Genomic DNA, 19,780 nt, shown 5'->3' with positions numbered 1-19,780 from the left:
TGCAGCAGCAGGGGAGGGGGAGACAGCTGGGAGTGCTGCAGCAGCAGAGCAGAGAATCGAGGTCCAGGCAGGAGGGCAGATGTGAGGTTTATAACAGGCTGGAAAGGCCAGCCACCTCCTGCAAATATGAGACATCTTCACCTTCAAAATAGTGATCTAGTTCCTTAAACTGCTGCTGGCTCTGCCACTGACCTGCTGGGTGACCTTGGGCGTAACACTTCACCCATCTGTGCCTCAGTTTCCCTCCACACCCATGTCTGTTTAGACTGTCAGCTCTTAAGGGCAGATCTGACTCCTAGTATATGTATGTACAGGGTGCCTGATCTCAGCTGGGACTACTGTAATACAAATCATGACACTAATTTACAGAAAATACCATTAAAACACCCCAGAGCAGGATTCTGCTAGGAAAGGGACAAGTGCAATAGTCTTATAAGCAATGTTAAAAATTCTGTTGTGGATGAGTGTAAGACCAGGTTGGCTATTTACTTAATTGTCTAAAAATAATCAACATATTATCTAGCTCTCTCCATTATTTGATATGAATTATTCTTAACCCATCTTACCCCTTAAAAAAAAACACCTTTGGAAATTGGCAGAACACAATGTGCTGGGGAGAGCAGAGCAGGGCCAGTAGCTGGACTCAGCTTCTTTCATGAGCTCAGCACTGGGAACACTGCCCAAAAGTTTGGATTGGCATAAAAAAAGCCCTGCAAAAGTAGACTTCACTCCCTGTCCCTTTAAGAAGCCGGAGGTGTGTGTGTGTGTGTGTGGCTGGGTCTCCAGGCTCTCTACAGCTCTCATTGGCTTGTGGCAGCAGGAAGTGGGAGGTGGAAAAGTCAGATCTCTGCTTGTTGTTGTCTGAGCTGCAGGGTGAGGTGGGGGGAAACGTGGTTTCATATCAACGATTCCCTCTGTTTTCCGGGTGGAGCTGTATTGTACAGCAAGGGGACAGGGGGGGATGTTTGTAGGCTTTTGTGCTGCTTCTTTAGATCCCTGAGATCTTCTCTTGTGTGTTAGATTTGGGGGCAGCTGCAGAATCTGGCCTGCCTGCTCTGCAGCTGATAGGAAGCTGGGGCCTGGGGCAGGTGGCTGTCATAGCAGCAAGCACTAGCCTCAGCCTGCTCAAATAATTGGATCCCAGCTTTTTCTCTTCACTCTCTTGCAGGTTTGCTGTTGCCATTATGGCCCAAAGGGCCTTCCCGAATCCCTACGCAGACTATGACAAATCCCTGGCCACAGGATACTTTGACTCTTCAGGGCGGGTGAGTTGGGGCTCTAAAGTGACTTAATTTTACAGCGCCGGAGTGTTTCTTTCTTAACAAGTGGCACGGGCTTGTGTGAGCTTAATTTTTCTTCCCCCTGTTTCTGTGGCATGGGAGCAGTGCCCGGTCGATCCGGAGAAAGGCAGGGATTGCACTCCTAACCTGCCTCAAGACAGGGCTTGCGCGTTCGATGTTAATAGTGTCTCGGACATTTCTTTTTGAAATGTTTTTATGAGTTTCCTTGAGCCTTCTCGGAGGCTTACCTGAGCCAGGTCAGCATCCAGGTATCTGCCATTGTCCTCTGGGACAGTTTCCCCATTTATAGCCACCTCATCCAGTTACTGAAAACAACTATAGCGTCTAGTTTAATCCTATGAAATCATGAGACGAGTTAAACTTTTGTAAGGGGGAGGCAAAGGCTAATGGGAAAATCCTAACGTAGGTTAGAGGTTTGGATGCAGGAGAAAAAGGTCAGTCCATGCACCTGGGCAGTGGTGCTGCGTGATCCAAATCACTGGCTCTTGTGAGAGGGTTCAAAGGGGTGTGTTAACAGTTTAGAGAAGAGAATGTATATGGGGAGAGAACCAGTTTCCGAAGCAGCTATCTGTGACATTGCAAACAGGATTCTGACTTCACTTGTGTGATAAACACCCTGAGACTATACGCAAATAAACAAAGCTTTTGCTTTCCCACTGCCACTTGCTGTAGGGTTTATTGGATACTGACAAGACAAGACACCACTCCATACAGACACAAATCAGAAACACTGACCCTTTCCCCTGGGGACTTTATAAGGCCTCAGTAATTCTGCGTAAAAAACAGAGAGAGATTGTATAGTCTGTGTGTCTATCTCCCAGTCGATTCCCATATATCTGTTGATATGGATCTTTGGTTAGGAGCAGTGTTGCATTTTATGGTAATAGCTGGAAAGGTAAGATGAAAGGATCTTGCAGCCATTCGGGGGCAGGTGTGGTCTGAGAGCATGTCTGGGAGCCAGGAACTCCTGTATTCTGGTCACCGACTTTCAGTGGCCTTGAGCAAGTCACTTAATCTCTCTGCTTCAGTTTCTCAATCAGTAAATTAAAACTTCCCACACAGAGGTGCTGTGAAGCTTAAGTAATTAATGTCTGTAATACTCTTTGAAGATGAAATGTGCTGTGTAAGTGCTAAGTATTGTGAAGATGATGAAGCATTCAAACACCACAGGGGTGTCCGCTTTGGCAGCCTCACATCCACCCTGTTTAGACTGGCTCTGTATTTTTTGAGCTATGCATCTCAGAGCCAGGAAGAGATGCCCTGACATGTAGTTATTACAGAGGGGCCTTGATGCTTTCTGCTTCACTTTGGCAGAGGAGACTTGCAGTCTCCCATTTCTGAGGATGCAGCGTATGCACAACCACAGAAGTCTTCCCAGTTGAAGGGTGCAACATATCTGCTGTCTCATCACTGCTAGGAAGCACCTTAAAAGCTTTAACCGTATATCTCTGGATTTGGAAGTTCTTAAAGATCTTTGGGCGTCTGGTGTTTATCTTGATTTGGCGGTGTTGCTACCTGAAGTTTTTATTCCACAATGTTTCACTGAGATTTGCTTCCAGAGTCTGACTCCAATGAATCAGTTCTGAGTCACTGCACTTTTATCCTCTCAGCAATTTTAGAAGCATATATATATATATATATATATATATATGCTTCTAAAATTGCTTATATATATTGCATTATATAATATATATATAATGAAAAGTCTTTAGTCACACATTTAACAGAGCAGATCTCTTGTATCTAACCCAGATTCCCTAGACTAAAAACAATAATCACAATTTATTGCACAAAGCGCTTTTTGTGACAGGTTCTGGAAAACAGACTCAAACAAGCAGAACTAGTTCAAAATCTTCAAGCTCAGGGGATTGGACCCAAGAGATGTGCCTTCTTTAATGTATTAACCCAAAGACCACAGCATGGATTAGAGTCTCTGAGTTACTTAAGTGGCAGGCTACCAAAAGAAATGAAGGGATCGTGACATGGTTAGATTTTTAAACCGATGAGCTGGGGTCTGCCTAAACTGCAGCTGTCTTTTCTAGCCTACACAACTTAGTACAGTGTGAATGCTTGTGGCACACTGTTTAATAATACTCATCCACATCATACCATCACTTTTACTACATACGTTCCAAACAGAAAAATACTCTTTCCTTCAAAACATTGCCCTCCCGCAAAGGTGTGTAGGAAGCAGAGAGAGAGAGAGAGAGAGAGAGAGTGTGTGTGTGTGTGCGTGCGTGCGCATACACAGCCAAGCCTTGGCATAAAACATTCTGATGCATCTGAGCTCTCAACTACGTTCCAACCTTGTTAAAACAAACCCCTTTGTTATTGCTTAAGGCTCTTACTACATTGGTGGGTGCTGCTGGAATGATCACAAAAGCATGTAACTACACAGTATGGTAGATACTTTAGCACAGTGTTTCTCAAACTGGGGTTGCCGCTTGTGTAGGGAAAGCCACTGGCGGGTCGGGCCGGTTTGTTTACCTGCCCCATCGCCGCTGCAGGCCAATGGGAGCTGCTGGAAGCAGCGGTCAGTACGTCCCTCGGCCCGCGCCGCTTCCAGCAGCCCCCATTGGCCTGGAGCAGCGAACCGCGGCCCGTGGGAGCTGCGATCGGCCGGACCTGCGGACAAGGCAGGTAAACAAACCAGCCCGGCCCGCCAGGGGCTTTCCCTACACAAGCGGCGACCCTAGTTTGAGAAACACTGCTTTAGCATAAGGTGATGCCATCTTGTGACATACAGTACCATATCACAGTCCTTAGACTGGCTTACGCTATAGACCTGTTCAGTCAGTTGTAGCGATCTAGAGGTGGTGATCCCAACGGTGCTATGAATGGGCTGCAGTTATAGTAGTAAGTATGGAACCAAGCTCTACAAATTAATTTCATTTTTTCCAGCCTATTGCTTAGTTTCATTATCCTTTTTTTTTTTTCCAGGACAAAGCAATTAAAATATGCCTGTAGGGGAATGAACAAAATGTTACAGTTCATGTACCAAAATCCAGCATCTTGGAAAACCACAGCAAATATCCCTTGATGAATGCTAGGTTTTTAAAATATAAAAAAGTCAATATGTAGCATGTTTAGCCGTGTGGGAGACTGGGTGTGGAAGGTTGAAAAGGGAAGGATTTCCATTTCGTGGATTGCTTCCTACAACCCATTGTATTAGTAACAGCTAGGTCAAGCCTAGCCTACGCAAATTAGGGCCTGAATTCTTAAGATCTTATCTTGCCCTGGTGGACAGCAGGAGTAACTCCTTTGACATCAGTGGAATTTTTATGCTGGTGTGAATGAGGAGAATCAAGCCCATGCAATTTGTTATTATTAAAGTGCCCAGCATTGAGATTTCAATCTGTCACCTCACAAATACAGGGATTAAATCACAACACCCCAGTCACTCCTGCAGTACCACAGCTTTAAGGACTAGGGTGACCAGATGTCCCAATTTTATAGGGACAGTCCCGATTTTTGGGTCTTTTTCTTATATAGGCTCCTATTACCGCCCAGCCCCTATCCCGATTGTTCACATTTGCTGTCTGGTCTCCCTATTAAGGACAGAAAATCTAGCTAGCTAACCGAGGGCAGTTAGTGAAAAGCCAGCCCCAGGAGCTGCATCTTGCACCACATTCTGGATGGGAGCAGGGTGGAGCTGAGTGGGATTTCTTTTTGGAAGAAAACTCTCAACTTCCTCAAGCCTCACCCGTGGGCCAGGGCCAGGTGGTGTGTGAGAGCTGTGGGAAAAGGCTGCCCCTGAGGTAACAGGCCGAGGTTCCAGTCCATTTTACTACTGCCAGCCAAATACAAAACTGAGCATTTCTGGCTACACTCGCTGACTGACAATCCCAGTTCCCCAGTGTAATCCCTGCTCTCCGCCATGCACGCTCGCAGCAATTGGATGAGCCCTCACCCAATCTGTTCGCTGATATTTACTTATGTAGGGTATTTCTTTTCTATCCACAGCTGACTCCCGAGTTCACTCAGCGCCTGAACAATAAGATCAGGGAGCTGCTTCAGCAGATGGAGAGAGGCTTGAAATCTGCCGACCCCAGGGACTGCACTGGCTACACTGGCTGGGCAGGTAGGGCAATGCCGTAACAAGGACATTTGAACTAGCTAGCTCTGTGGGGCAGAGCAAGTCTGCTTGTTAGCTGCCTTTTTAGGTTAGGCTCGTCCAGCCTCTGCCTCCTCTAGTAAAGGAAAACAGGGCTGCTTTATTGACTATGATGCATGGTCTCAGTCAGAAACGATCAGTGTAGACTCATGCTATGAAGCAGCCCTGGCACTTCTTGCGATTAACAAAGACATCCTACATTTGAAGCTGGGGTCCACCTGTCCTCCCCATTTCTGGCTGCTGGGGTTGGAGGGTGGGAACAAGGTATCCTTGGCACTGCACTGCAATATAGGGCATGCTCTTGATCCGTTCTGCTAAGGTGCTCTTACAAATAAAGCTTGGCGGGTTAGAAGCCTTGCAGAGCTGATGAACGTCAGAGCTTTTACCTTTAAGGTGCTGGCTCAGGTCCAACCCAGTCAGTTGTGACAGAGTTGTTGGCTCCCTACCCGCTGTTAGGTGAACGTGAAGCGAGCGGGTGCGTGTCAGTCCAGTTCCTGGTGGGCATGGATGCACGTGACAGAATCTGCCCTCGGCACTGTATAAACAGGCTCAGCAGAGAGGCTCCATGCCTACAGAGACCAAACTCCTCTCAGCCTTAACGGTGGCCCCGCCAGTTTGGATGGAACCATCTGGGTTGGCCAGCATGTGGGAGCTTCCATTGCCACCGTCCACAGCTACCTCTGCCTACTGCAGATAACGGGTAACTGGCTTGGTTACGGAAGGTGCCTAAGCACTGAAATCAGGGAATATATAAATATAAATATGTCCCAGTAAATATCTCAGGGTCGTTTATTTTTTACCATTATGATGTGATGTAGCATGATCACCAGGCTGTTCCTGCTCTTGTTCTGGGTTACGTGTTAATGCCAATCGACTGATCCAAAACTGGTTCTGGCCCAGTGTCTTTGAGAGGGGGAGGGAGAAGAAATGCAACACAGCATATAAGTCAGGGGAAACCCTGTCCTTGAACTGATTTTTCTCCTCAAAGCTACCAGAAATAGCTCTACCTCTAAGTCAGATCTGAAATGTAGCCAGACTGGCCATGACAAGCACCAGGGGCTGCATCAGGTAACTGGTCCCTACACCAGGACCAGGACTGGCTTTGTCTTTGATCCCACTGGTCCGTAAGCTTGTCTGGGTTAACAATAAGAAGTCAGAGTCTAAGGTTACGTCTACACTTGGAGGGCGTGAGTCCCACCTCAAGAAGACTTACTCGTGCTAGCTCTCATAGAGTTAGTGCGCTACACACTGTCGTATGCCCGCAGAAGCACGGTCAGCATGGGCCAGCTGCCCCAAGGACAAACCCGCCCAGACCCCGTTGGCACACATTCAGGGCAGCTAGCCCATTCTGCTGCTTGCCACTGCCCGTGGTGCTGCGGGCACACTACGATTTGTAATGTGCTAGCTGGATGGTGCTTTAGTATAGTTGCAGCCTAAGACCATTTCCCCCTGGTATTGCAGCAGCCTGTAGTGTTCAGGATGAAACCCTGCTTGCTCCCTTGGTAGATAGCATTAGAGAGAGAATGAGCCAAGGAAGAAGACTGCCACCATCATGCCTTTTCTGCCCATTTTCTCCTTTGTGTGAGTGTTTTTGCTTTCCCTGTATTCTCCCCTTCTCTGGACCTAACCCCGACTCTCTGTTCCCTTTTACCTCAACTCTTTCTCTTACTTCTTCCTGTAGCAGCCCCTCTGCAGGGAGAAGCCCTGCAGAGCACCCCCATGGTGGAAAACGTGACATCACGCACACCTGACAGCAGTGACATGGTTTTTGGTGACAATTCAGAGGATGCCAATTTCTCTGCAGTGCCCATACTTGTACCCATATTGCCTTATCCTGAGATCTTCACGCTGGTCTTGGTTTTCTGTGCCTAGGTGCTACAGAAAGTGGTACTAAAGAGAACGTTTTTTGCTAAATCACTACTGGTTGAGTGCCCAAGTATGGTGTTAGAAGGCATAGTAATGCTGGAGGTGCCAAGCTTTTGAATGAATTGGCAAACTGGGGCCCAGACAACTTGTGACTATTACTGATTCCAAGGCACTTTTATAAAACGGTGAATTGTGCAATGCTGGTCAAATTCCAACTCAGGAGGCCTCACCCAAGATCCTCCTGGAGTGTAATGCACCCTGTATCCCTAACTTCCTGTCCAGCACTCATCTGTGATGTCGCTGTTCAACACCTTCGGCATTTCTATCTGGTGGTGGCTGATCTGATCCCCATGGACAGCCTGTATTTCCATCAGCTTGCACATGCTTGGAGATCCCCTGGGATGAAAGGCACTATGTGCAAGAAATCTATTGTTAATGTGACAGTCCCATAAGTGAATGGCGGCCTATGGAGTGGGCATAGGCATGTTATTTGAAGTTACATTGGATTCTGCCTATTACCAGTACAATTCAGTATGTAGGGTTGGAGGATAAATAGCTCACATTAGCAAGACTCCTATAGTGTATTGAGAGGAAGAGCTCGACTCGGGGGGGGGGGGGGGGAGGGAAGGCGTATACCTCCATAGGGTAGCCTTAAGGAGCATCCTACAAGCCTTGGTTAGGAAGGAAAATGATTCGAGGGATGAAATGATGAGCAATGCTATGGCTAGGACTTCCACCCATATTTATTTGGAAGGGAGTTACACAAAAGGGATTCTTCCTTCTCCCCTTTTCATTCCTTCCGGGCTTGTCATTTAGAAGAAGACTATGAAGGATTTCCTGTGAGTCGCAGCCAGAGAAATGGAACACGCTGATATTATTCTGTATCCATTTTCCCCCTGCTAATCGTCACTAGATTAATTTATTCAACGTTGTTTCTGGATAGAAAATTAATTGGGCCATGACAGCAGCTTTTCCTCTTAATTGCTTATGTAGAAAAGGCTTGTTGAGTATCTTCTCATGTAAATCATCACCCAGGCGTCTGAAATCAGTCAGCACTCTGTGGCTGCTAATAAGAGATATTTGAAATGAATAGCTGTGGCTTTCAGTGAACATTCTTCCTCTGTATGATGTAGCACACCTGAGTGTACTCCATTATGCCTAGGCATACATGGCACATGCTGGAATTAGACTTCAGATGTCTTCTGTCTATTCCTTCCACTGTACACGTGCAAGAACCCCATCCCACTGGCCTGCATTTGTGTCAGGGAAACCCTATTTTTTAGTGCCAAGAAGCACTAGTGTAAAGGGGAGGGACTTCACTATTTTCACTGCCTCTGAGTAACAGAAACTTACAGTTTGCTTAAGCTGCTGTACTGAGCTAATCCAAAGCAATGAACAAACACCCCTGGAGCACAAGGTTTAATGTGTATTGCAGTAGCACCTACAGTCTCCAAGAGAGATCAGGGCACTATTCAGACACACGAGCCTGGTCTATACCCAAAGTTGCAGCAGTTAACGGTTTGGGTTTTATTTTAACCAATTTAGCTAAATTGATGCAAAACTCTGTGTGGACACTTGCATTTAAAACCTGGCTGATATCTGTATAGCCTGCATGTAAGTTACTGATATAAGTTAAACTGCGGTAAGCCCCTTTTGAACTGATACACTGGTCCTTAGCTGAATTGTTTTTAACCCCTTGCAATTTGTGTATTGACACAGTTCTGAAGAGTGTACAGTCTAAACAGGCAAGACAAAGGATGGGAAGAGAAATGGAGAAGTGACTTGTCTGAGGTCACCCAGCTGGCTGAGCTAGGACTAGAACCCAGGACACCCAAGTCCCCATCCAGCCCCCTGGCCACTGGACCATACTATATCTCTAAGTCTATGAGCCCGATCCATAAGCTGAAATGGAGTGAGGAAAAGCTGGCCCTCCTATGCATTTGCAGATCCTCTAGCCCAGTGGTCTCTGAACTTTTTTGATCGTGCACCCCACTTTGGAGACCACTGCTCTAGCCACCTGTTCTCCAGGTTCTTGGGCATCTCATCTATTTATACACACGGTGCTACATTAAAGAGAGTCTGCTTGAACTAGAAGGAGACAGGGCGAAGATTCATGTGCCTGAAATGTGTGTTTGTTTCAAGATTGTTAGGCAACATGTTAAAAAACGAGGGCAAGTAACTGTAGCCCCAGGATGCTAGTAATTTACATATTGACCTTTCCAAGCCATTATTATGGTTTCAAGCAGTTGTTTACTCTGCTGCTCTGAAAATATATTCACTCTTTTGAGCTGCTAGTTTATCATGTGGTTCTCAGCTGCCTCTGGGACCCTGAGCTCTTCTGAAACAAATAACACCACAAAGCTCATGTGTATCTCCTATGTTTTGCTGGTGGGGAGGGAGAATGGAAGGAAGGTGCATTGTGTGCTACCAAGAAATGGCTCTCCCTCCCCAGAGTCAGGATTTTGCCAGACCTTCCCCAAAGCCATATCCATAGTTACCAGTGTCTGAGACAGAGAACTTAAAAGATGAGAGCTGCAGGGGATAGCAGAGGGTGTATATGACCCAGAGGAATGCTGACCATCAGCCTGTTCCCAGTAGTCTCTGAAGGAATGCAAGGTCATGAGCTAGGCCCTAATAAGATGAAAGATAATCACTCTTTCTGATTTGTATGGTAAACTATTTTTGGTTAAGTTACTGTGCAACAAGGGAGGACCAAGCATTTGCGAAGAGACCACCTTTCGCTAGGGATAGATGGACAGGTGTAGTGTTTCAGACACAGTCCATTATCCAGACTCCTAGGGCCTAATTCATCGGTGGCCAGCGCCTTGTGCAAAGTGGATGCCAATGCTGTCTGTCTGACTGAGTGGCATCTTACACTGATTCTGCAAACGTAAGTGACTTAGACAAAAGCCCAGGAGCTAGAGTAGCTTCTCTGCCGTCGCTAGAATTCTCTGGAGTGGGAAATCTGGTATGTGCTCCCATGCCCCAGATCGCAGGGATCTGGAATCCAGAAGTGCTTGCAGGATGAGTGCCACCTTGGCCAACACCGGTCATCAAACCAGGAACCTCCAGAGCTAGCAGCGTCTAGAAAGCCAGTCTCTCTAGATGGGGGCTGTAACAGACTCTCATCCTCTGCGGGTCAGGCACAAGGGGGACACAGGCTGACTGGTGGGCTACATCTGGACCCAAAAGAGAGGCTACCAGAGCTATGGAGGGCAGGTTGAGGAGCAAAAACGGGCACCTGTGTGGGGAGGCTGGAAGGTGAGTTACTAGGGGAGTGTTTTGAGGGGCAGTATAACAACGCAATGCATAAGATCCCTGGAAAAAGGGATCTCCAGATCCCAGAAAAGCAGATAAGACACCAACATGAAATGCACAAGTATTCCCCAGGTCAGGGGTTGTTCCCCAGACCCACAGCTACAAGTCTCAGCAAAGAGCCTTCTTCCCCACAGCCTCTCTCCTTCCTATTTCTGGAGTAGCTGCTTTCGTGGCCTTCCTTCTGCTCACCTGTCTAGGCTTGCAAGTCCTTGTTGGCTGGTAGCAGGATAGGGTTTCTACACCCTGTCCCAAGTAGAGTGCAGGGGTTGGAAGGAAGGGTAAGCCTGGGGTATACAGAGGGAGTCTGGGTTCTGATACCTACTGACCTGGTATCTCTGAGGGTTTCCCATCACCAGTGTGTACTCAGACAGCACTGTGCCATGGCCACTAAGGGTCTAGGACGGCATGAGCTGCAGTGATCCTGAAGCTATCCTTTGTTTTTAATTTAGGATCTCAGGCTCTTTGTGGTTTTGGAGGCAGTAAAGTCAGTATAAGAAGTCCTATTTAAAATGGTCCCCAACATAGTTACTAGCTTGTTAGTCTGAAAGCGGAGGCAGAATCTAAATGAGTAATGCCATTTTATGGAGGTCAGGATGAGTTATGCCGTCCTTTAGTCACATCACTTGTAAGGAAAACTGCTGCTTGTTAAGAAAAATTTAAAACTCAGAAGTCTTAAGGGGGAGAAAAACATTAGCTCTTTAGACTGAGTGTTTAAAAGTTAAAGTACGTATTAAAAACAACCACCACAGACTGTCCCACAATGAATAAAATGTATGGCTGAACTGTTCCATCACCCCATACCATTCAGATGCCAGCTGAGCCCTCCAGGTCAATTATAGCTAGTCTCTGCTCCAGTCACACCGATAACCCTAACATTACGAGTGGAAGTTTCAAAGATGCTCAGCATTGCCTTCGCTCGGCTTCCATTGAATTGATTTCGGGGCGGGGAGCAGAGCCAGGCCAGCACTCATCATCTTTGGGAATCCCACCCTGTGGGTTCTGAGGAAAGGGCTGGCAGCAGTGAAGACTGTAGAAATGGCACACTCAGATATCTCTCTAGCCATCCATTGCCCCTATCGTGTAGTATCTGAATCCCTCACATCATCCCTGTGAGATATGACAGTACTACTGTCTTCACTTGCACATGGGGACCTGAGGCACACAGACAGACAAAGACCCAAATCTGCAAAGGTATTTTGGCTCTAACGTCTATTGATTTTGCTGGGGGTTAGCCTAAATATCTTTGTGGATCTGGGGCTAAGTGACTTGCCCAAGGTCACACGGGGAGGTGTCTTGGGTCCCCTAACCACTTTCACCTCTGGGAGAGTGTCTTTCCTATGGCTGAATTACTCCATTCATCATTTTATCCGTAAAGTGAAGCTATAGAGGAGAGATATGGGTACATGTATTTGTATGAGCGTAGGTTTGTCCCATATTGATCACTTCTCCAAATCCATTGGACTTGCGGATTTAATGGGCTTGTGGAAAGGGAGGATGATGCATTAGTGTTTGGGTCGCAAATGGAACAAAGGGGTGGTCTTATAGTGCATTTCTGCTCTGAAGTGTAATGATGTGAAAATGGCACCTTTGTACACCACCGATTATATCCTTTGTATTCATTCCTGTCCACTGCCTTTAGCAACCTATATTAGCAATGATCATTTTTTATTTCTGTTCCTGTTCTCTTGGATGAGTCAACCCAGCCAAGAGCGCAAGCTTGGTTCTATTCCTTCTCATGTGGCAACAAATATGTAGTAAATTCCAGTCATTGACATCCCTAAAATCCCACTGACAGCAGTTGGATTGCACAGGTGTTAGTGAGGATGCGGTTTGGCCTACAGAACTCTTCTGACTGGTGACTTCGTGTGAGATGGAAAGAATACAGTTTGACTTTTCGAGTATGTGTTGCGTTGCAGGGCCAACAATAAGAAATTAACTGTCACACTTTAATATAAAGTTCCATTTATAAATGGTTTGGAAAAGGGTTAATAAATGATTAATAGATGTTATAAGCACATTAGACATGAGTAATATATTATAGATGGCTATAAACACATCACGGGTTACAGATGATTATGCATTTTTGTATAAGCAACCAAGTGAGCTGTTGGACTCTTTGTCAATCTATGACAATTGAGTAATACTTAGAAAACAGCTAATCATTTATTAACCCTTTTATATACTACAGTATTTATAAATAGGACCTCATTATAAAGTGTGATCAAAAATCTTTTTGAAAACTGAGCACACACAGAGACCTGTAAGAAGCAAAAAATATGGATTTCCCCCCTGTTGTTTTACAGAGTCACTTTTCAGAAAACGTCTATGCTTGCAGGGCATGATTCAAAGCCCATTGTAGTCAATAGAAGTTTTTCCATTGCCTCCAGTGGGCTTTGGATCACACCATAAATAAGTAATACTGAAAATACTAACTACAGAGAATATTCTCCCTGAGGCTAGTCAACTGCAATTTTGCCTTTACTGACTGTACCTTGGAGATATACTGCTCAAAGGGTGCTTCGCTTTCTTCTGTCTTCATGGTGAAATTAAATGACATTTTTACTTGACGTGCTCCAAGCACCAAACATTAACTAGCCCTCATTTGGCCCCTCTCCAAGGCCCGGCCCCTCCAAGATACCAGTTTATCAGAGACAAGCAAAAGGAGAGAATTTTGTTCCTGATAGAATGTGGTGAATTTTTTCACCCCTGAGATGCAGCAGGGCACCTGCCCATACACGCTGCAGCAAAGCTGAGACAGAAGGGGTAGCAGGCAGGCATGTGCATCCAAAAGAACGGGAAGAGGGATGGGTCTGATCACCTTTGGAGGTGTTACTTTTGAAAGACTTATAAGAACAGAGCTGAAAACCTCTAGTTAAAAAATTAAAGATTTTTTTTTTTAATTCTGTACACATCAGTGAAGGTGTGCTCCTTGAGAAATGCTCTTTGAAAAACTCAGTTACTTTAATAATAATACTTAGATAAGCGCTAACACTCTTCATCCATAGATCTCAAGTTCTTCTACAGAGGAGATGGTATCATCTATCCCCGGTTTACAGATGGGAAAACTGAGGCACGCAGAAATTAAGTGACTTGCCAAAGGTCACCCAGCAAACCAGTGGCCGAGCCAGGAATAGAACCCAGGTCCCTAACCGCTGGGCCACACTATTTAAAATTCAAGTTGCTAGTGTCCCTTTAAGAGAAATCAGCTAGTTCTCCTCTTTCCCCCCAACTTTGCTCACATTTGGTGCGTGTGAATTCTGGTGCTGAGAGGTGTTATAGAACATTACAAAGGCACATGATCTTGTGAGCCCAGTGCATGATTCCCCCCATCCTCAGTTTAATTACAGCAACTTCATATTTTCTACTAGATGCGACTGTAGGTGGGTTTCCCCCCATTTATAGCTTCCTGCTTTGAGGACACTGGATGGTTTGCTTTTCAGGGTTGATGGAGGGAGTGCGAAGCCTTTTCTCCCTCCAGATCGCAGGTCTGAATCTGGTCCAAGTTAGCAATAACCAAAAGTCTCCTATCTCGTGGCAGTTTCATGACCTTTGTTACACGAGTTCACTGCAGTTCAGTTCCTAGTGGACTGCACACTGAAAACCACCGTCTAATTGGTGTCCTTAGCAGCAGTCTGGATAAAGAGACTAAGTTTGAATTGATATTGAAAGCATGCTATCCCCTTGCCTTAGATCCCTTCTGTTCAGGGTTGGCATGGTTCAAGTTAGAGAAGTTTGCCTTGCTACTGCTTATGCTGTCCCTTAGCAGTGTATCACAATGGCCTGCAGTTTACAGGGTTGCTGACAATCCAGCATCATTCACAAGCCCTGAACTCAGTATATACCTAAAGCAGTATCTCAGCCTCTCCATTAACTAGTGTGTGTGGGGATGAAATAGTCTTTTAGCTGGTTGGGAAGATCTAACTATACGTGCCCTATACTGTGACAAGATTTTAAACAAACTAAAACATCTTACAACTCTGGTGCTACTGGGATTAACGGATTTAGCAAGTGCTAAAGTAAAGGTCATAAGCACTGGATCTCCCGTGTAGCTGTACAAATGCACCACTGTTCCAACACAACCCCCCAACACAAAACCCTATCAAAACAGAGCACTCCACTGCACGCAGAGCTCTTCCCCTGGGGAAAGGATGAGAGCGAGAACCAACGACATGTGACAGATGTTAGCCATGTTGATTAATGCACAACAGGAAGATGTTCAGGTTCGGACACCACCCTTATCACCATAATGTCTATCTAGAATAGACCCTTCAGATCCTCTGCTCTGGCAGGCCATAGACTGCCAGCTGTGTGGTAGTTCTGAGGGGCACAAATGGGAATTGGAGTGAGACAGCCACATACGTTTGAAGCAATTCAACTGGATCCAGGTTTCCAGGGGTGCAAAGCTAGGGGAACTGATCCCCTCTTCTACCTAGCCCCCCATCCCTCATTATGTAATAATTATTTTTATATGGTACTTTACACATTAGAAGCATATTGCAAATATTATCTAGCTCATCTTCAACCTACCATGCACATTTGGGAGGTTAGGTATTTACCCTTATTTTACAGATGGAGAAACTGAGGCAGGGAGGCGCGGTGACTTGCCCAAAGCCAGACTGAGTGTGTGGCAATGCTGGGATTATCATTTAGGATCTCCTGATTCCCAACCCCATACTCTGTCCTCCAACCATGCTGCCTCTAATATACATTGTCTAAATATTAATCATGGGTCAACCTACATTTGATGCTCTTATATTTTTAGTCTATCATTGGTGTATCTAGCTACCTAAACATGCTTGCTGCAAGTCACCTCTCCAGGTTGGGTGTTGCTCTTCACAGTTGTAGACCAGATTTTAAAAGCTTTTGGGTGTAGAGAAAATCTTGCCCCATTTGGGAAGTGATGCCGACATTGCAGTTCTGCAAAGCCTCTCAAACCTAACTGCGTTTTGATGCTTTTGGAGCCTTTAAGAGCGGCCACACTGGGTCAGACCAAAGGTCCATCTAGCCCAGTATCCTGTCTTCCGACGGTGGCCAATGCCAGGTGCCCCAGAGGGACTGAACAGAACAGGTAATCATCAAGTGATCCATCCCCTGTCGCCCATTCCCAGCTTCTGGCAAACAATTGTTCATTGCTAAAAGAGATTTTTGTGGGAAAAGGGGAAGAAGGGATTGGAAGAAAAACTCACAAGGTAATTTTATTTTTCCAGACTTCAATCCTGGCATTATTCTTACCATGGTAGTTACATAAACAATTAAGCTTGTTCCAATGGCAGCTGCTTATGAAGTGAAAAGCTAAACATTAAAACAGGTAACTCCGTAGTCTGAGCTGTTTAAATTGATATCAGGCCTATTAAGAACCTAAAGATGGTGATAGGTCATGGAAAGACCTAGTAGGTAAGTATTTGCCTTTAAAAAGAGCTTCATGCCCACGTCCTTACAAACTTGAATGATGGTACTGTACATCTGAGCTTCTCTCTGTGGAAATACTAACACTGAACTGCGTAGAGAGCGGACAAGGTTATTAACTTTGGCAGGAAATGGAAATTTGCCCTTAATATACATGTGAAATTGAATTGTCTGTAGCACAAAGCTTTGGAGATTACCCATGCAAAATGAGAAAATGATCTAAATTTAAAATTGTTCCCAGTACAGTGGAAAGTAATTTTTCAGGCTGCTTTTTTTTTTTAACTGGATTGAAATCTGCAGACATTGGCTCTATTAATTTAGGCTTAAACACAGGACCTGTGTCGTCTTAGAAACGGTTAATGAGATGGAAAGCATACTGTAAGGGGCGAAATGAGATTTTTCTGGAAGCGATGTAGGCCGCTAGCTTCTCTGATACATATTCTTTGAGGATACCCCGAGCCCACAGATCCTTTTGAGGGTGCCTTCTGACTAGCGGGTGTTTAGAAGGGAGGTTCTATCTACTGTGACAGACCTTTTGAATAACGACACGCTGATGACTCTTCAATTATGTATAACAGGCTTCAAGAGCGGGATGAGAGAGGGACAGAGCAAGACTCCAGGCAAAACCAGTGACCTAGCCTTTTAACAGCAGCATTGTTTATGTAGCTGGATGCCTGGTATGGAAGAGCCAGGGGCAGAAGAATGCATTTTCCTGACTCTTGAATAGCTTTTTATGTTTCAGACAAGGGCTGCACTCAGAATTAGTGTGTGGTGTGTGTATGCAGGAATTATCTCTTTGTTTACAATACTTTTCTTGAAAACAGCTGATTCTCTGTGCAGAGAGAAATAAAGGCCATTCTCAGTCTCTCTCCTTTTCTATGAACGTCCAGTTTAGTCTATGGCTTCTCTAACTTAGGGGTCACCAACAGGTGTCAGGGGACCCTGCCATTCTCATATTGCTCGATGGGAGGGAGGGCCCAGACAGATGGTAGAGGTATATAAAATCATGAGTGATGTGAAGAAAGTGGATAAGGAAAAGTTATTTACTTATTCCCATAATACAAGAACTAGGGGTCACCAAATGAAATTAATAGGCAGCAGGTTTAAAACAAATACAAGGAAGTTCTTCTTCACGCAGCGCACAGTCAACTTATGGAACTCCTTACCTGAGGAGGTTGTGAAGGCTAGGACTATAACAGCGTTTAAAAGAGAACTGGATAAATTCATGGTGGTTAAGTCCATTAATGGCTATTAGCCAGGATGGGTAAGGAATGGTGTCCCTAGCCTCTGTTTGTTAGAGGATGGAGATGGATGGCAGGAGAGATCACTTGATCATTGCCTGTTAAGTCCACTCCCTCTGGGGCACCTGGCATTGGCCACTGTCGGTAGACAGGATACTGGGCTAGGTGGACCTTTGGTCTGACCCGGTACGGCCGTTCTTATGTTCTTATGAGAGGCTGGTAGAGGGTGTCCTGCAATGGAAAAGGGGGTTTCAGGATGGTTGAGGTTGAGAACAGCTGCTGTATTGCAAATATTTTCTTGTCTATCACTAATGCTTATGTATTTGTCATTGCTATTTGGCAAGTGGCCAAATAAATAAATAACAATATAAATATAAATAATACCACCTTGTATGGTGCTTTTCAGCAGTAGATCTAAAAGAACGTTACAAAGTTACACTTTGTACACTTCACAATTATTGCCATTTTACAGATGGGGAGACTGAGGCAGAGAGGTGCAGTGACACGTCCAAAGTCACCTAGTGGGCAAGCAGGGAGATATTAATGTCCCAGTACAGATAAGCTGATCAAGAAATCTGTTTCATATTTTTTGGCTCCACCATAAATAGCTGGGATTTTATGTTTTAAAGTTAGAGCAACAAAAGTATATAGTGCCAGGGGAGAGCAATAAAACAGCTCATCCATGCCCTGGGCTTAACCCATTTATTTCTTCGCAGGCATTGCTGTGCTTTACTTGCACCTGTATGATGTGTATGGAGACCCTTCCTACCTTCAGGTAGCAGAGGCGTACGCGAAGAAGAGCTTGAATTGTCTGACAAAGCGCTCCATCACCTTCTTGTGCGGGGATGCTGGACCTTTGGCAGTGGCTGCCGTTGTGTACCATAAATTACAGGATGAGACGCAGTCGGAAGCCTGCATCACTCGGTAACGTTTCGGGGTTCGGTTTTGCCCGCCTGTTCCTCAAATTGTTGCTTTTGGATGCATGAGCTGGTGTCCAAAGCTACTTAGCTTTCCCCTTGCGGAACATCCCTCTCAACCTTGTTAGGTTCTGCTGTAGGGCTCTGTTTGAAGGAGAGCATTCACTAGCTGGACAAGAAGCATGCAACAGAATCTTCACATCCTAGAGAAATGGTTGTCATTAAGGACGTAAACCAAGCCTGGTTGACTAGCTGGCCCTTGTAACAGCCTGCTTTTCTGGATGGGGAATAGAATGGCTGTACTGTCACTGAGCAGGGATTGCCACAGCACTAGAGCTGGCCAGACAGGCTGGGGGAACTGCACGTGGTTGGTTGGTTTTGTTATTCATGTTTCCATTTTTCAGAGTCTTAAACAAAATTGGATTTTTTGAAAACTTTACACCAGTTCTATAGTTGGTTGAAAATGGGGGAAAACTTGGAAATATTTAGTCCGGACTTCTCCCCATTATCTTTTTCTTTGGAGGGGGGTGGAGAGAAGGGGGAGATTTGGAATTTTTTTTACCAGCTCCACCCTTACAGTTAAAGGGACATTTTGTCAAGGTGAGGCTTATCTTTTTCATTTTAGCTTATGTCTGTTTTTAAATTGTGTTTTCATCTGTATTTTTGTTGTTCTTTTTTAAACACAAGCCGCTGTACGCTACCTGAATAGGGCTAGCATGTGACAGAGAAAAAACACTTAGCAGAGGAGCAGCTTTCAATTGTAAGCTTTCAAGAGTATATGACAGAAGGAGTCTTAAAATGATGAGCAATACCTTGGGGCAAACTTTCCATTTAAAGTTGACCAGTAAACAAATCTACCAGATCCTAACAACTGCAGAAACATATCATAGACTATCAGGGTTGGAAGGGACCTCAGGAGGTCATCTAGTCCAACCCCCTGCTCAAAGCAGGACCAATATGCTGAATAGCCTCCGTTATCTGGCTATGAGGGTCATACAGCACAATTTTTTTAAAATGAAGAGGGGGGAGGAAGGTTCAGAATTGCCTAAAGGATTTGGAAACCCAGCTCCCATTAATTTTAACTGAGATTGAGATGTTCTTCTTTTTGGTGTGAATTTAGTGCTCATGAAATATGCAGCTTGAACTAGTCTAGAGACAAAAATCCCTTTTTTTTATTCTGGAAATATATACATGTGATCTTAACAATATTGCATTGGTCAACATTGCGTCATATTGCTGAAGCTTGCTAATGTGATGTAGATATATTTGCCTACAAAAGGGACATCTGGACACCATTCTTTCAAACTGTGATGTACAATTGTAGGGGGAATTAAACCCCAAATTATAACAGATCAAAACCCATGTTTCTTTATTGTAATTGTCCCTTGCTGCATCAGTTTTGTGGCAGAGCAGAAATTCAGATTAATTCTGCACTGCCATCTAATGGCATCTGGAGGACAAAGCACTGGAAATGGGTTACTTCTGAAAGGCAAGCAGAGAAAAGAAAATGGGGTATTCAAGAAGCAATGGTTAGGTCAAACTTTCCTACTGCCTGCCCTCGGATTGTTCAGAGCAGGCCATAGTACCCTTAAAACAGGAAAAGCTGCTTTCTACAAG

The 19,780-nt window shown here is 45.1% G+C and overlaps 1 protein-coding gene across 2 annotated transcripts in view; it reads left to right on the top strand.

Annotated features, from left to right (window-relative positions):
• The first annotated feature begins 832 nt into the window (after positions 1-832).
• LANCL1 (LanC like 1) overlaps positions 833-19,780 on the top strand; it is a 29,737-nt gene continuing 10,789 nt past the window's right edge. The window contains exons 1-4 of one of the 2 annotated variants that reach the window (XM_024204904.2): positions 833-873; positions 1,169-1,265; positions 5,265-5,382; positions 17,963-18,170. In XM_024204904.2, the coding sequence (XP_024060672.2) occupies positions 1,185-1,265; positions 5,265-5,382; positions 17,963-18,170 (407 nt within the window). In that variant the 5' untranslated portion in view covers positions 833-873; positions 1,169-1,184. Of the gene's footprint in view, positions 879-1,168; positions 1,266-5,264; positions 5,383-17,962; positions 18,171-19,780 lie in introns of both variants that reach the window. The other variant, XM_026647709.1, reaches the window with a different exon arrangement.

This window comes from Terrapene carolina, unplaced genomic scaffold, assembly GCF_002925995.2.
Source record: "Terrapene carolina triunguis isolate 2854851 unplaced genomic scaffold, T_m_triunguis-2.0 Scaffold62, whole genome shotgun sequence".
Taxonomy (NCBI): domain Eukaryota; kingdom Metazoa; phylum Chordata; order Testudines; family Emydidae; genus Terrapene; species Terrapene triunguis.
Note: the sequence above shows the minus strand (reverse complement) of the source record. Positions and strands in the feature narration are given on the sequence as shown.